The sequence below is a fragment of the Pteropus vampyrus genome, unplaced genomic scaffold, assembly GCF_000151845.1.
Source record: "Pteropus vampyrus isolate Shadow unplaced genomic scaffold, Pvam_2.0 Scaffold370, whole genome shotgun sequence".
Classification (NCBI taxonomy): Eukaryota; Metazoa; Chordata; class Mammalia; order Chiroptera; family Pteropodidae; genus Pteropus; species Pteropus vampyrus.
In genome coordinates, this window is record NW_011889151.1 from 763,322 (window position 1) to 779,281 (window position 15,960).

The window sequence follows — 15,960 nt, forward strand, 5'->3', positions numbered from 1 at the left end:
GTGCCTTCCTGAACCCACTCAGGGATGCCCCCTGCACCTGGCCACAGCTGGCTTTCCAAAGATCATCCCTACGGAAATTACTAGTAAGTAATGAGCTAGGATGATCTTAACCGATAAGATCAATAAGACTTCACTGAAAAAGAGGCATATTTGGTATTTGCATCCCACTCCACCTTTGAGGAAGTTGTTACATCACTGTTTGACAATCACTGAAAGGAAAGTTTACTTAATCAACACTTAAAAATAGTTACACCAAGTATAATGTAAGTAAAAATCTAGATGCCCTTGAAGTGGAGAGGTTAGGAATAATTATAACTAAAAAGCTAACAGAGAGGAAAATAGATTTAGAGTATTCAATTAATCCAAAAGAAGGCAAGAGGGAAACGAAGGACAAATTTAAAGAACAGAACAATGGTAGACTATATTAGTAATTACGTTAAATGTTAATAAATTAAACCCTAGCTAAAAAATAAAGATTTTCAGCTTGAATTATAAAAAAAAACAGGACCAAATTATATATTCTATTAAGAAATACACTTTCAAATATACAGACAGAAAAGTTTAAAAGGCAAAGGTTGAAAACACTATCTTTTCCCCATCTATCTGTGGTATTGGCCAATGCTACACTATTTTCATCACTCTAACTCTTAGATCTTCTAGAACCCTTACATTTTCATTTAAATTTTAAAGTTTATCAATAGCATCTTCCTCCTCCATGATGCTACTAAAAACAAAACAAACAAACTCCAAAATAAAACAAAACATACTTGCTGGGATTTTGACTGGGATCAACAAATCTGAGCACAAGAAACATGAAGAAAATACCAAGGAACACCTTGATCACATTCAAAGTCAGTGTTAAAGAGAAATCTAAAATAAAATCAGCTAGGGAAAAAGGCATTTTACATAGAGGAACAAGATAATGATGACAGGTTTCTCACTGGAAACAATACAAATGAGAAAACAATGGACTAACATCTTTAAGGTACCATAAATTTAAAAAAATGCTAACCTAGAATTGTATATCCAACAAAAAAATCTTTCACAAAGAAAGGCTCGATAAACCTTCTCAGACACACAAGCTTACAGATGTCATCTCCAGCACATCTTCAGTATAAGAAACATTAAAGGAAGTCTTTCAGGCAAAAGTAAAATGGTATCAAGTGGAAAGATGGATCAACACTGAAGAACAATGAGGACGAGAAATGGTAACCGTGTAGGCATCCCAGCCATCAGCCAAGCAGTCTCCAGCTGCGGCCGAGCCCTGTCAATCAGCAGGTACGTCTAACTGAACCCCCGCCACCTCCAGAGGTCCAAGCAATTGACCACTGTATTAAACAAAAAGAACAGCCATTAAGAGTAAAATGGCAAGTCACAAACTGTGAGACTATGGTCTGCAACACATACACCCTCCTCGAAAAAAGACCGTATCTAAGTAAACAACTCCTACAAATCAAGAAAAGCAACCCAATTAAAAACTGGCATAGGAGGTGTCCAACATCCTCAGTCCTGAGGGAAATGGAATGACACAAGGAAAAGATGTAACACCACGAAGCACTGACCAGAGACCAAGCAATCGGATGCAGTCGGTAGGACTGTAAATTGGTACAACCGTTCTGGAAAACTGTGGCCGTGTCTATTAGGGCTAAACATATGGATGCCCTACGAGTGTGTGTGTGTCTCTCTCCAATGAAAACGAATACTTAGGTCCACAAAAAACATGTTAAAGAATGTTCGGAGTAGCTGTATTCACAACAGTCCAAAGTGAGAAAACCCCAAATGTCCGACAGTGAGAAGTTATATTCTCACCACTGAGGTTTATACAGCTGTAGGAATGAACTATTTACAGCTCCACACAGTATAACTGAATCTCATGAAATAATTCTGAGCCATGGAAATCACACGCCAATGACTTCATGATGTACGATTCCTAGAGGAATCGTAGTCAAGCACTAGGGCGGGTTTAGGGGCGCTCTGAGGGGTGAAGGCCTCCTGTGCCCGGCACGAGGCCGGGTCGGTTGATGGTAGGCCACACGCACGACAGGCGTCCCGTAAGACTGTGATGGACCTAGTGACATCGGAGACGTCTAACATCGTGGCACAACACACTGAGCACGTGTTTGTGGTCAACAAGCCTACTGAGCTGCCGGTTGTACATAGCATCGCACATGCGACTATGTGTGGTACCTACACTTGATAAAAATGACAATGATACTGGCTATGCATTTACTGTATTTTTTATAGTTATTTTAGAATATACTTTCTACTTATAAAAAAGTTTGCTGTCAAACAGTATGCTGTGTTACGCCAGCAGCCAGCCTCACAGGCCTCGTGTTCACTGCATCTCGATTGTATCGTTTTCTCTTGTGCTTGCTTTACTTCCATGTCGTTCGATAAAGTTAGTGTGCAGTGTCACTACGAAGCCCGCTGCAGTAGACAGTCACGTCCTCGGCCGTCACTCACCGACATGCCCAGAGCAACTGCTGGTCCCGCCAGCCCCACTCACAGTTAAGTGCCTTATTCAGGTGGACCGCTTTTTATTTTCTATACCGTATTTTACTGTATCTCTTCTACGTTTAGATATGCAGATATTTACCATCGGGTTAACAACAGCCTACGGTATTCAGTGCAGGGATGCGCTGTACAGGTGTGCAGCCTAGGAGCAGCAGGCTGTACCACGGAGCCTAGGTGTGCAGTAGGCTGCGCCATCTAAGTGTGTGTAAGTACACTCTGTGATGTCTGCACAACGACAAAACTGCCTAACATCACATTTCTCAGAAGGCATCGTGTCATTAATCAGGATGTGACTGTATCAGTTAATCTGTGTGTGGAGGTTACATGGGTGTGTCGGTGCACAGGTATGTGTCTGTGTGTGTAAACTCATCGAGTTGTACATTTAGGATTTGTATATTTTACTTCTGTTAAAATATATTTCAATAAAAAATAAATGGAAAAAACACTGAAGAAAATTCTATGAAGGTGAGGGAAGGTGAAAACGGTGTCTCATACAGCGCTGGTGTCTAGAACAGCGTCTGCGACAGGTGCTTGGCAGTTAGCTAACAATGCCACAAATGCACGTACGTCATTTGACTCAGTAAATCCACTTCTAGGAATTCATCTTCAGAAATACCTTCACGTGTGTAAAATGCATGTAACTTTGGCAAATTTTTAATAGTAAAAGACTGGTAATAATTTAAATGTCTGGCAACAGGAAATTGGCTTAAAAAAAAAAAGATCCCATGGGAAATCCTGAGGCTTCCTACACATTCTTAAAGGAAGAAGAGACTTGTTATGTATTAATATGGGACACACAATCAGCCATTATATTATTCGGCTAAAAAAAAACCAAGGTCTAGAATAGCGTCAATCAAATTATTTTAAAGACTGTTATCTATGTGCTATATACAGCTGGACTATCTCTGGAAGCATAAAATTGCCTTTGGGAAGAACTGTTTAGTTGGGAAACAAGGACAGAAAAGACTTATTAATTATAAATCTTTCTGAAAGCCTTACAAATATAGGGCATTGCTTATTTTAAAGTATAATCTATGATTTTCTTTTTAAGTGGAAGGTTTCAGAAGGGGGGTGTGCAGCGATCTAAGATGCTGGTCCGTGTTCTCTCTATCATTTAAGTGCACTCGTTTACGATACGCGGCGAGGAAGCAGCCGTGCGCTCACCCATACTGTGTCGTCGTCAGCACCGCGCCTCTCTTCTCCTTTTCAAGTTTTAACTTTTTCTTCCTTTCAATATTGGCCAGAGTTGGGTAGTTTCTACGAAACAAAATCAAAAACATATATATAAAAGGGCTTTTAGAACACAACTTCGATTACACAATAAAGCAATTGCTGCATTTACAATTTCTGTTTAAAGACTAATACTGTAAATCATAATCTATATAAACCTTTACATATAACATATATAAATTTTAATTCCTTCTGGAGTCTTTTTAAAAGGCAAAGAAAATAGACTATAACAGTGATGCTCAAAGTGTAGACCAGCTGCCAGTCCACAACCTGGCTACTAGTCTGTGAGGATATGAGGATCTTAAGACTAGGATTTAAATCAAACATATCATACAATGTGCTCGAGCAGATCTAATTCTTCTATTGGTGTGCACTGGACAATACTGTAAGAAAACACAGAAGTCTGTGCAATGACTAATGCATACCAGGTACATCCCAAGTTACCAAGATGAGGAGACAGTTCTCAGAAGAGTCCACCACGAAGGATAAGAAAAGCACACAAACAGCTTCAACAATGGGCAAAATGCAGTTAGTACTCCGAAGAATATCAAGATTGTGGGGTGGCAGGGAAAGATCATATCGAGCTGGAGAAATCCAGGAAGAAAGGAATGTGGAAGAAAATGGTCTTAAGTGGTGTGAACAGGCAGAGATCAGAAGAAAAAGCTCCAGCGTGTTCTAAGTAGAGCCAACAGGGCCGACGAACCAAGGCCTCAGAAGGCGTGGAGAGGTCCAGGAAATGCCAGTGGTCCATTTGCGTGAAACGCAGTTACAGGCAGTCCGATCAGAAAGGGAGGCTGGGGCCAAATGTAATAAGTTTAAATGTAATTCAGCAGAGATGGGGAGCCACTGAAAGTTATGGACAGGAAGAGGGATGCACAAGGCAGTGACTAGGATTCAATCCGACAGCGCTGTGCAAGATGAACTGCTCAGACAAAGCTCTCTTTGTGTGGAGAGGCAGGCACTAAGCTGGTGGTGTGGGGCACAGATCTCAGAAGTATTAAAAGCACAGAAGGAGGGAACACAGAGGCCACGACTCAAGCGAGCTGCTCATCAGAATAAATGTTGAGAAAAATCAACAAGTCGTGTCCTGCCATTGCTTCTAGGAGGACACTGTTTCCACCGCCTTTTTTGTTGCTGTTGTTAACATCTGCATCACCGACTTGAACGGCAAAATGTGAAGCCTGCTGGCTGGCCACGCCGGAGGAGGAGAATGGCAGTGACACTGAGTAAGTGAAGTAATCGGAAAAAGGGCAATGAATGTCAATAAGAACACTGCAAAGCAATCTATCCAGCCAAGAAAAATGAACTCCGTAAATAAAAGATGATGAATACACGAGCTATAAATAAACATTAAGAGGAAAAGATCAAGGTCATAAGGAGATAAAATTCTGACAGCCAGTCGGCACCACATGACTGCGCTTTCGGAACGCGAACGCAAGCTAAGGTTCTATGACAGGGACGCACATGTTCAGGTGTGAAATCCTCCTGTCACAATACTGAAAAGTGGTCAAGAACACTCAGGGCTCTGTGTCCACTTTCGTATTTCTAAACCGAAAAGGAGGGTTGAGAAAAAATAAAACTTGGAAGGGATTCAGAAGAGACTCAGAGATGATTAACGGAATGAAAAATAAGACCTCTGACGAAAGATGAAAGCATCTGGAACTGTTTGCGGCCTTTACAAGAGGAAGAGCGGTGACAATAAACGATCTCACAGAGAGGATGGTGGCCAGTGGTTCTCAACCTGAACAAATATGCAAACGCAGAGAGGGGGAGAAAAAGGTGCCGCCTTTCACGGGCCCCACAGCCTTTCATGGGCCCCACAGCGCCCAGCCTGGAACTCAGCTACGCCAGGCCCGGCACCTCCCTGAAACCCACTCCTTCTGACGGCTGCGTGTCTTCAACATTTTCCTTCTGCGCACTGCAGACCCTTCGCGCGTTAGGCCACATGCTAAACAGTAAGACTGGGCACCACGGTGTGTCACAGACACGCGAGATGCTACGTACGTGCTTCTCAATGGTAAAGAAGGGAAACGTTCGTTACGGCAAGTGGATTTTAGGTGAGGTGTAAACGACTTCCTTAAACTCTCAGAAGCGGGGCTCCCTCCTTCCTTAAACTCCCAGAAGCGGGGCTTCCCTTCTTTACCATTGGCCTCGAGGAGGGAGCCCCGCTTCTGGGAGTCTTTTCAAACAGCTCACTGTCTCTTTCCGGCAGATTAAAGTGTCGCTTTCCCCAAAGTAAGGGACCTTTCAGTATCCCCTGCAAAACAGTGAGATTCTGTTTTTCAGCGCTTAATAAAATCCTCTCCCAAAATTTATACCGTTCTTATTTACATAGAATCTGGAGACTAAAAACAAAGGACGCAAGAGTATTAGAAGGCAAATTATCCCAAAACAGGGATGCCAGAAATACAAGAGCGAGTCACACACACAGGCACCAGGACGCCCCTCCAGCCCAGTAACACTGAGACGCGAAGATAAGGACAGTCTGGAGCTCTGACAGGGGACCCAGGTCGGGTTCCTAGAGCACACCTGAAATAACGACTCCAGTCTGGTGGAAAAAAAACACCAATTGCCTTACATTGCACAATTATGGACAGATAAACCTCAGCCCAATGCTTCCTGTTAGAGAATGGGTGTCACTGAGTTATAAAGACTGGGACGAGTGATATTCTCCCAGTCGGTTTCTCTATGTTTATCTGCTAAAATCACTTCTCTTCCTACTTCCATCTGTCCCCAAAACCCCAAGAGGCGCTGGCCCTGAAACCACATCCCCTTTTCCTCCTCTCTCCTCTTCATGTCATCCGTCCTCTTTCCCTTCCTCTCGCCTGTGATGTAAGCGTCCAGTGACAGCCCTTACGCACCAGAGCCGATAAACAGGCAAAACGGAGCCCACCAAATCCTCGCACGCACCTTTCCGGCTACACGACACTCTCTAGTTCCTGCCTCACCCCAAACCAGCACCTGCTCACTGACTTCCCCCCTACGCCTGTTCTCTATAAAAACACAATCTCTCTTCACTCCCACTGAACCTCGCTGCTTCTACACGAGACACACGTCTGTGTCTTTATTCCTAAGTCTTGCTGAACTTCAGAAAGATGTGGCATTCCTTAGGAGCAGACCCCCTCTGTTGGAATTCTGGAAGAACTGGGGACACGATTTCAAAGGCTTTCCTAAGAGCCACGGGAACTACTGAAATAATGATCACAAAACGGCTCCACCTAGTGGGCTCCCATCTGCTGTCAAACATGTCTCAAAGTTTCTAAAATTGAGGTTTTGGAAATAAACCTCTACCGCTCGTTTTCCCCAAGGCCAACTCAGACAGCATTTGAACCTCGCAGGTCAGGAATGAAGAAAAAAAATCACTTTTTAGCAGTGGAATTTTTTTTTTTTTCAAGTTATCAGTGAGAAGCTTTAAGGTTTTAGTTAACCTTACAATACAATGGGCACCTCTGAGTTTGGCTAATCTGAAAAAAACAAAAATGAAGAAATAAAAGCAAAGGTGTACTTTTTTAAAAAATAAATAAATAAAGGAGCAATAGACCAATCAAATCTTAGAGTTTTCTTCCAGCTCTAAAATGCTTACTCCACGAAAAATCCTTCACAAGATTTTCTAACACAGCAATTACAAACTCTTTATCTTTCTTTCATGTCAAAAAATACAGTGGCTTCCTCAGAAAGAACGTAGCTCTCACAAGAAAAATAAAATTCAAGATATAAGGACTTTCCTGGCATATCAATGTGAAATTTAGTCTTTTAGGAGTTCAAATAACATTTTAAAAACATTGAGAATAACAGAAATTTAGGAAAGTGAATGTATTTTCATAATAGGTTTTTTAAAAACGCTAGTGGAGAGAATGTTAGTCTATCTTTGAGAAATCTATCAAATATGCCAAAAGAAATGTTTCCCATACTTTTTATTAATAAAGTACACTTATAGAAATAATATCTTAATACGTTAAAAAGCCAGAACTGGAGAACCAAGATATCAAAGAACCTCAGATGAACACAGCAAGCAGCAAAAGATAACTTCAGAACACTTTACTAACAAGGCGATATCACAGGTACAAATAAACTTGATCCAAAATCGTCATCCTCATCCAAGTTCCTCATTCTCTTCAAGCATTTCATTATTTCACAAATCTGTCGCCTCACTTATTCACTTCCTAGATTCTGCTCAGTCTTCCCCGAGGTACTCTGTGCCCTGTCAGTCATATCTTCAGCCTACATTCTAGAAACTATAAGTAGACTCCCTCCCATGTGCCCCAGCCTGTCCAACACAAAAAGAATCACCAATAAGCGAGTTAAACACCTGCTCATCTGTCCTTCATTCAGAAGGCCAGAGCTGCTTCCAAACACCAGAGTTTTGAAAGCCAACAAGCTTTCAACTTCTCCGCCAAGCACTGAGGCAAATGCTCCTGCCGCCTGCTCTCCCCTCCTCCCCGTTTTGTTTGGGGGTGTTCCATCAACTGTGCTGTCACTAAAGGTGGCCAAGCAACCCACTTTCGGCCATCGAGAGCTACAGCGAAGTCTCCTGGCTGCAGCTAGAAACAAAGCCATTGTTTTCGTAGTGAAAAGGGGCAAACTTGGCCACAGGTGCCTTTTGCCTCGTTCTCTCCTTCCTGTCTAGACCGAGGGCTTAGTGTCTGGAACATTCTGGGGGACGCGAGGATGGAAACCACCGACTAAGGACCACCGGGCGCGAGCCTGGGCCTATCGGCGCCGCAGAGCAGCACCGCCAGCCTGGGACTTCTTCTGTTTGGGAAAAGTCACCGCCTTCACACTGAGCCTCAGAGTAAGGTCGCTGCTCCGCTCACAGGGGCACAGCTGTGACTATGCAGGCACCATGTATCTCAGCCATCCTCTTCCATCTGATGCTTGCATCTCGATTTCAAAACCCACTGCCAAAAAGGTTTGGCAGTGTCTCATAAAGTTACACGTGCCTATCACGTGATCGCCCCATAACACTCCCAGGCATTTACTCAAGTCCGAGAAAAACCAAGTTCTAAACAAAAGCCTGCACATCAGTGTTCGTGAGGCTTTACTCGTCATCACCAAATACTGAACACGTCCTGAAGGTCCCTCAACCAGGAAATGGATAAACAAACAAATACATCCGCATAATGGAACGGACAACAGCAACGGAAAGGAAAACGTTACTGCTAAATGCAGCGACCAAAATGAATCTCAAATGCGCTGTGCTAAGTGAAAGCGTCAGACTCAAAAGCTGCAGACTGTACGACTCCAAGTATCTGATGATCTGCAAAGGTGTGAACATAGCGACGGAAATTAGACTAGGGGAGGCCAGAGACTGAAGGTGGGGAGAAGCCGACCACAAAGGGCGCAGGGGGTTTTGGGGGTGATAGCACTTGTCAGAACTATGCATTAAAGGGGGTGCATCTCGCTGTATGTATAACGCATTAAAGTGAATGGAGGGGAGGGGGCGGGCACTACACCTCGTACGAGAAGTCTTACAAAACGAAGTGATGGCCCTGCTTTCGAAAGACCCCATGTACCCCTTGACCAGAAATTCTTCTCTCTACGTGGTTAAACTTAATGCTTCAGGTGCGTATGGTCTCACGCCCACATCACAGAGATACTACACATCACAACACAGAGAGACTCAAAAACAAAAGGCTCCGCCCCTCTCTGTTCACAAAAACCGGGCACATATAGAAAAAAATCTCCCCCTTCAAAACGCAAAATGTACACATAAAATTCAAAAAAAAAACATGTCAAAAAAAGATACGAAAAGATAACAAAACACATAACACAAAAACAAAAAGGGCGCAGAGATCTCTCTAAAACGGAAAAAAAAAAAAGACTCCGACAAAAGACACTATATAAACGCATGCTACCTAAACCGGGTGGCGTCTTCAAATTCCTTAAGTCCCTCTAGCCAGTGGAATTCTTTCATTTAAAGCACTCACTGTTACAGCCATGCCACCCTGAACACGCCCGATCCCGTGTGACCGCGGAAGCTAAGCAGGGTCAGGCCTGGTTAGTACTTGGATGGGAGACCACCTAGGAAGACCAGGTGCTGTAGGTGTAAATAAATAATTAAGAAATTAAATTAAATTTAAAAAAAAAATAAAGCACTCACTAAACAAAACACCAAGGGTCACAGCTCACATTCATATGGGGAATGCTACTTTAGAAGGTATTACATTTAATACGATCAATTTGGTTTGTCTCAATGACTGTCCGATATAATGAGAATTTCATGGTCAAAACCACAGCAGTTTAAGTAGCATTATAATATTACTAATTTATAACCACAATTATTAATCACATACACATTTCTGCCCAATTTCTTTAAAAACAACAAATGTGTAGTTATATATCAACATTTATAAGCATTCCTATGGCACCATAAGGTGTTAACAGAACCACGTAAAAGATGGTTCTTACATCTGTAAAGCCTGTAAGTTACTTTTTTAAAAGACACGTGTGCAAAGAAGTTCATCAATAGGACTGTAATAAGGGACATCTGTGCTAAAAAGGTGACGATATCAGACACCAAGTTCAGAGAAGGGCAGAATATTCCTGTAGACAGATGAAGAAAAATATCTCCAAAGCGGCAGGATTTCCGCTGGGCTAAAGCAATGAGCAGAACGTCAGAGATGGAGAACATATGAGTTTCTAGAAGCAGCTGCTTGAGCAAAGTCACTATTTTGAAGAACTCAGCTCTGCCACAGGAGAAGAAAGTTATTTCACGAGTTTAAACTCGTTACTCACTTTCTTCTTTCTTCCCTCCATCTTGCAATCTCCTCCGGAGTGTCTAACTTGATCTTCTTCATACCAGGAGCGTGCATCTAGGGGGAAAGAGCCTACTGAACGCCAGGAAGCACATTTACGGGGAATAATGGAGACTCCATACCCGACATTACATTTCCCAGCTGAGAGAATTTTAACACTAAGTAAGCAGGCTTTATCCATCTTTATTGTGACTCTTCCTTTAAACGATAAAAAACAATTGCCTATGTATTTAGATTGGTGCCATTGACAAGAAAAAGAAGTAATGTAATTTTCATTACGAAGTAAATATGTCACCCATTTCTCAGATGGCATTAAATACCCAAATGAACGCCCTAAAAAGCAAAACTGAGGAATAGTTAAATAATAAATACACAAAATAATGTGAAGCAGCGTGGTGCAGAAAAACCACCACAGAGTAAGAGTCAAGGAACTCAAGTGCACGAAGGAGTTCTGCAGCCCAAGGCAAATCATCATTTTATCCGTTAAGGGGGCCAATGTTTACCTACTTTACATAGTGGTTTATGAGGATGAAACTGAGTCATAAATGTAAAGGTGCCGTACAAAGTACGAAGTACTGTATGGATATTATTTATAATGATGCTATGTAAATGAAGAGCTGTGAGGAAAACAGATCAGTGATATGAAAAGAGCATGTATTAAAAAAACGCAACAAGTCTACGGCCGTGCCAGCCTGAACACGCCCGATCCTGTCTGATCTCCGAAGCTAAGCAGGGTCGGGCCTGGTCAGTACTTGGATGGGAGACCACCTAGGAAGACCAGGTGCTGCAGGTGTAAAAAAATAAAAAATAAGGGATTGTAAGCTGACAAGGTCCTTGCAATCTGTGAGGTCGACCAAGGGTTGCCTCGCCTAAAAAATAAAAAATAAAAAACGCAACAAGAACTTACATTTCTCCAATGGAACTGGACAATCTTCTCATGTGCACTGAAAGAGCAATCTGCTTCAGGACACTGAGAGAGACAACGAAAAACGAAAGAAAGAGAAAAAAGGCTATTCCATGTTTTAAATATTAAACATACCCTAGAAGTACATACACGGATATATTCTGGTCCTATCACCATCTACGTGGTGTCACCACTGCATAGTTATATCAACAACAACATAAAGATCACTCCAAGAGTTGTATTTAAAAAGAAATGACATTCTCCAAGTATACGATACGGTGACACAAATCATTCACTTGTCCACTTGAGTGAATGCATGACATCACCAATGATGTCAAATGTTCTTTATTCCTGAAGTGGGAAGCAGTCCCATAAACTGAGAGGAACTTTTCCAAACTGAGAACTTCTTTTTTAACTTCTTGACTTCTTGAATATTCTGGTTAAAAATTTTTAAGTACCTCATGAGGTCCAGACCACCCTCAGAGTGTGATGGGCCACGGCAAATTATTCAGTGCAGTTAAATGGCCAAGGGCAACGTCAAAGGGAAAAGCGCTCAGAAGATGCACGGAGCCACTGGGGGCGAGAACCAGCCCCTCGCAAAGCAGAGGCGCCTCCCGCCCGCCCCCCCACTAACAGCTGCCAGACCTCCCTTCTTTGCTGCCATCTCGCCTCGCCCTGAAGCAGGGGCCTCCCTTACCCTCAAACTGCAAATCCCAGGGTCACTGTCCCAATCTGTTAGGTCATCTGACATTTCTATGAATTATAAACTTTTAAAGAAAAGCAGCTCAGAATTTCTACCAAATATACCCATTTTGCTAAATAAATTTGAAGACAACCAGGAAAACCTACTTTCGTATGTTCGGACATATGTTTGTCATACTTTTCTTGATTTTTAAAACCGCGATCACAGGTATCACAAAAACAGTGAAAAACTGGTTCTTTTCTTTTCTGCAAAAAAAAAAAAAAAAATGAAGAGGCATTACGCTTTTAATAAAAAACTTTTCATCAATAATAAAAATATAACTATCCTTCTAGTAATACATACTTGGATTGCTCGCATGCCCTCATACATGGGAGAAACTCTTGAAGACATTTCTAATTAAGGAATAATTCTGCTCTTTTATTTTTAGCAAATATATTAGAAAAAGCCAAGCACAACAAAAATTTTTAAATCTGAGTAGAGCTAATATAAACCGAGTAGACTGCAAAGTGATAATCTAATTAAGACTTAGTAGAGTATATGTCAAGATGATCTAAAAATAAATATTCAGCGTAAAAACAGCATTTCATCTTTAAGGAAAAACAACTTTATATTGTAAAACCACAGAAGGGGAAAAAACATTTAGGTGAAGATCAGTTCCTTTTTGTTTCCAATTTGCGAGTTTTATGCTTAAACATAAAACAAAAAAGTTACGATGATAAACTATAGAGGACATCGTCTCCAACTGTTTAATGTTGAGATTAATAAGTATAATATACTTTCATGATATTTTGTTAATATTAGCTACATATATTTTCATGTCAAAATAAAGGATTCTGATTTCATACTTTAGACTTTACTGAACTTATTCCAAACTAAGCCATTATTTATACAGTTTTAAAGCTGAAAGACCAAATGATAAACTACATCGGAATAAAGGAAGCCTATTTTAAGACTTGGTTTCTGAATGTGACCAAGAGTTGTTCCTCATTAAAAAAATACAAGACTTTTAATTCCTTCTCCCCCCTACCAATCTCCTAGAACTACATATATTATACATAACTTATATACATTATATATTTTTACTTCATTGAGGTTTAATAACACATTTATCCATAGTCATAATTCTCAATTACATTCACTCCTTATACTATACTGAAATGGAGTCAATGTTTCCATTTTCTAAAATTTCTCCACTTATTTCTCAAAAAGATTTTGCCTGAAATTTTTACTTACAGCTAAGACCCTCCAAGATCCTACTGGAGCAAAGCTCCACCGTGTCGATAATGGATGCAAAACACAGAGTTATGATAGGAACACAGGACATGAAAGAAGCACACAGGGAGCAAAGCATAACATTCAAGCACATCTTCAAAAATACCTTTTTTTTCTGTTTTTTACTGGGAGGGAAGTTGAAGTCAGTGAACTTTGCATCACATTTTCGTGGAAAATAAGAATGCTTAACTGAAAAACAAAAAGATCCATAACTGTTTGCAACTATACAATTATTTAAAATTGTACTTACTATAGCATGTCACAAATACTTGAGTAACCGTGATAAACTACCCCTTCTGGGAAGAATAGTAGTTTAAACAAATTAACAAAGATTAGAACTAGTCCACTTAATTCAGATTTTTCAGATACAGAGGGTAAGATCAAGTGCTCATAGAAGCTTTAGGCGTCCAAGTAATGGACAAGCAACCCTGATAAAATTCCCTGTAGTTATTTCAAACATTAGAGACATAAACAGTAAAACCCCTATTCAGCACCAATTTTATACCAGGAAAACAGAACGTTGTGAAATTCACTTTCCCTCAAATTCTTTTCCTTTCTTACTGCAAGGACCCAACTCTGAAACCCTGAGCTTTTACCTAGATTACTGTGACAGCCTCCCAAATTGTCTTCCAGTTTCCAAGTCCTCTCTCCCAACTGACACCACGAAAATAGTCCTGAAATCGTCACAATCCTGCTCAAAATCTGCAAATGGCTTCCTAGAGTCCTTCGATGAGATCCCAGTTTATTTCTACACTCTTCCCCCATGCCCTCCACAGATACGGCCCCAGTCACACCAGAACACCGCAATCTTAAGAACTCACCTTGTACTGACTTCCCTTTGCTTCTACCTAAAAACCATCTTTCGAAACATTTCCCAAGACACATCTCCCAAAACCTTCTCCTAACTCCTCCACACTATGAAATTGCCCTGTATGTGCCTCCATCACTAGGCTGTGATTTACATTGGACTGGACTGTGATTTACATTCATGAACCCACCTCACCTGGCTCAGGAGTGCCTTAGGCACGTTCGTATTCCCAGCACTTGGCACACAGTAAACACTGATTTGGATCCAATTTAATGTAAACTGAAATCCTACGCAGCGTCGGAGAATGGTTTCAAGTGAAGAATCTCAGGGCTTTAAATATGATCTATGTGCTGATGACACCCAAAATTACAGCTCCAGCCACAAATCTCCCCTGAAAGTACAAACTAATAGCTAACAGCCTATTCAGCATCTCTACTTGACGCACGCATATTCCAACTCCTGGTCATCTTTCCAAATCTGCTACATCCACATCCTTCTACCTGTTTGGCAAACAACCTCTAAGTTATCGTCGTCTCCTCTTTACCTCACTCCCCATCTCCTATTCTTCAGCAAACTGTTTTGGTCCTACTCTACCTTCAGAATATATCTAGAATCCAGCTACTTCTCATCACCTTCTGAGCTCCACCCTGGGCCAAGTCCCTAATACCTCGCACCTGGAAAACTGCAATAACTTCCTAACTGGTCTCCTTTCAGTCAATTCTCATCAGTAGCCACATTAATCCTTTTAAAACATAAATCAAATCACGCCGCTCCCCTGCACTACCTATATCAAAGTCCCATCATCCACAAGACCCTAACAGGACTGCTCTCTTCCTCGGTTTTCTACAATTCCACCCCAAGCTCAGTCCTCTCTGGCCACACTGGCTACCATCTGATCTGCAGCTTCTGCATCCAGACCTCTGCCTGTATCCATATTCCCCCAGATGCATCCTCGGCTGATCCCTCACCTCCCTGAATTCTTTGCTCGAACGTCACCTTTCCTAACGACTATACTGACATTTAAAACTGTACGCCCTATCATTCTTCTCTGCCATCTCCCTCCACAGCACTCACTGCCTTCCAATACACACTGCTTCATTTGTTTATCGTCTGTCTTCCCGCACCATAGGATAAGCTCCATAACGATCGGGATTTTCGTATGTTTGGCTCACTACTATATTCCCAGTTCCTGACACGTGGTTGGAATTCATGCTAAATTGAATGAACAGAGGAGGAAAACATTCTTGTCGGACAAACCGTGAGACAGGAACGAGCGGACTCCAAGAGTGCAGGGCAGAATCCCAAGTGCAGAGAGAGAGAAAGGAGAGAAAAAGAAGACGGAAGAAGGAAAGAAGAAAAAGGGGGGCGCGGAGAGGAGTGACAACCTACCCGCAGGGTTGTGGGACTTCTGATGCAGAGGAAATCTGCCAGGAGACTGTCTCCAGTACCACGATGTCGAAGCCTGGAAATTCCAGGAAGGCTGGCCGTTGATTTGAGGCTGAGAATCGAGGCGGGACTGGATGTCGAAGTGGGGCTGCGCTCCGGGAAGAATCTGGGCGTCGAAGCCGGGAGGCGCCTGGGTCTCCTTGGGGGGCTGCGCCTCGGAGGAAGGCGCTGACCCTGCGGCGGGAGGCAACGACGAAGGCGGTGGTGGCGGCGGCAACATCGCCCAGAGCATCCAATTGCCCGGCAGCGGGGCAGTGTCGCTCGGAAGCCCCAACCTGGGGGTCGGCTCGGGGGCCGAAAACCAGCGGGTGGGCGTCACGAAATCGCT

General features: G+C 42.2%; 1 protein-coding gene and 2 pseudogenes across 1 annotated transcript in view; 2 read left to right on the forward strand and 1 right to left on the reverse strand.

Annotated features, from left to right (window-relative positions):
* The window catches only part of NUFIP1 (NUFIP1, FMR1 interacting protein 1), a 37,852-nt gene that overhangs the window by 17,750 nt on the left and 4,142 nt on the right, over positions 1–15,960 (reverse strand). Inside the window, exons 2-7 of the mRNA XM_011379708.2 lie at positions 15,576–15,958; positions 13,485–13,567; positions 12,253–12,351; positions 11,407–11,469; positions 10,480–10,556; positions 3,679–3,771 (exon numbers count right to left, since the gene is read on the reverse strand). Of these exons, the coding sequence (XP_011378010.2) occupies positions 3,679–3,771; positions 10,480–10,556; positions 11,407–11,469; positions 12,253–12,351; positions 13,485–13,567; positions 15,576–15,958 (798 nt within the window). The remainder of the gene's footprint in view (positions 1–3,678; positions 3,772–10,479; positions 10,557–11,406; positions 11,470–12,252; positions 12,352–13,484; positions 13,568–15,575; positions 15,959–15,960) is intronic.
* Positions 9,672–9,790, forward strand: LOC111731416 (annotated as a pseudogene).
* LOC111731402 lies at positions 11,174–11,292 on the forward strand (annotated as a pseudogene).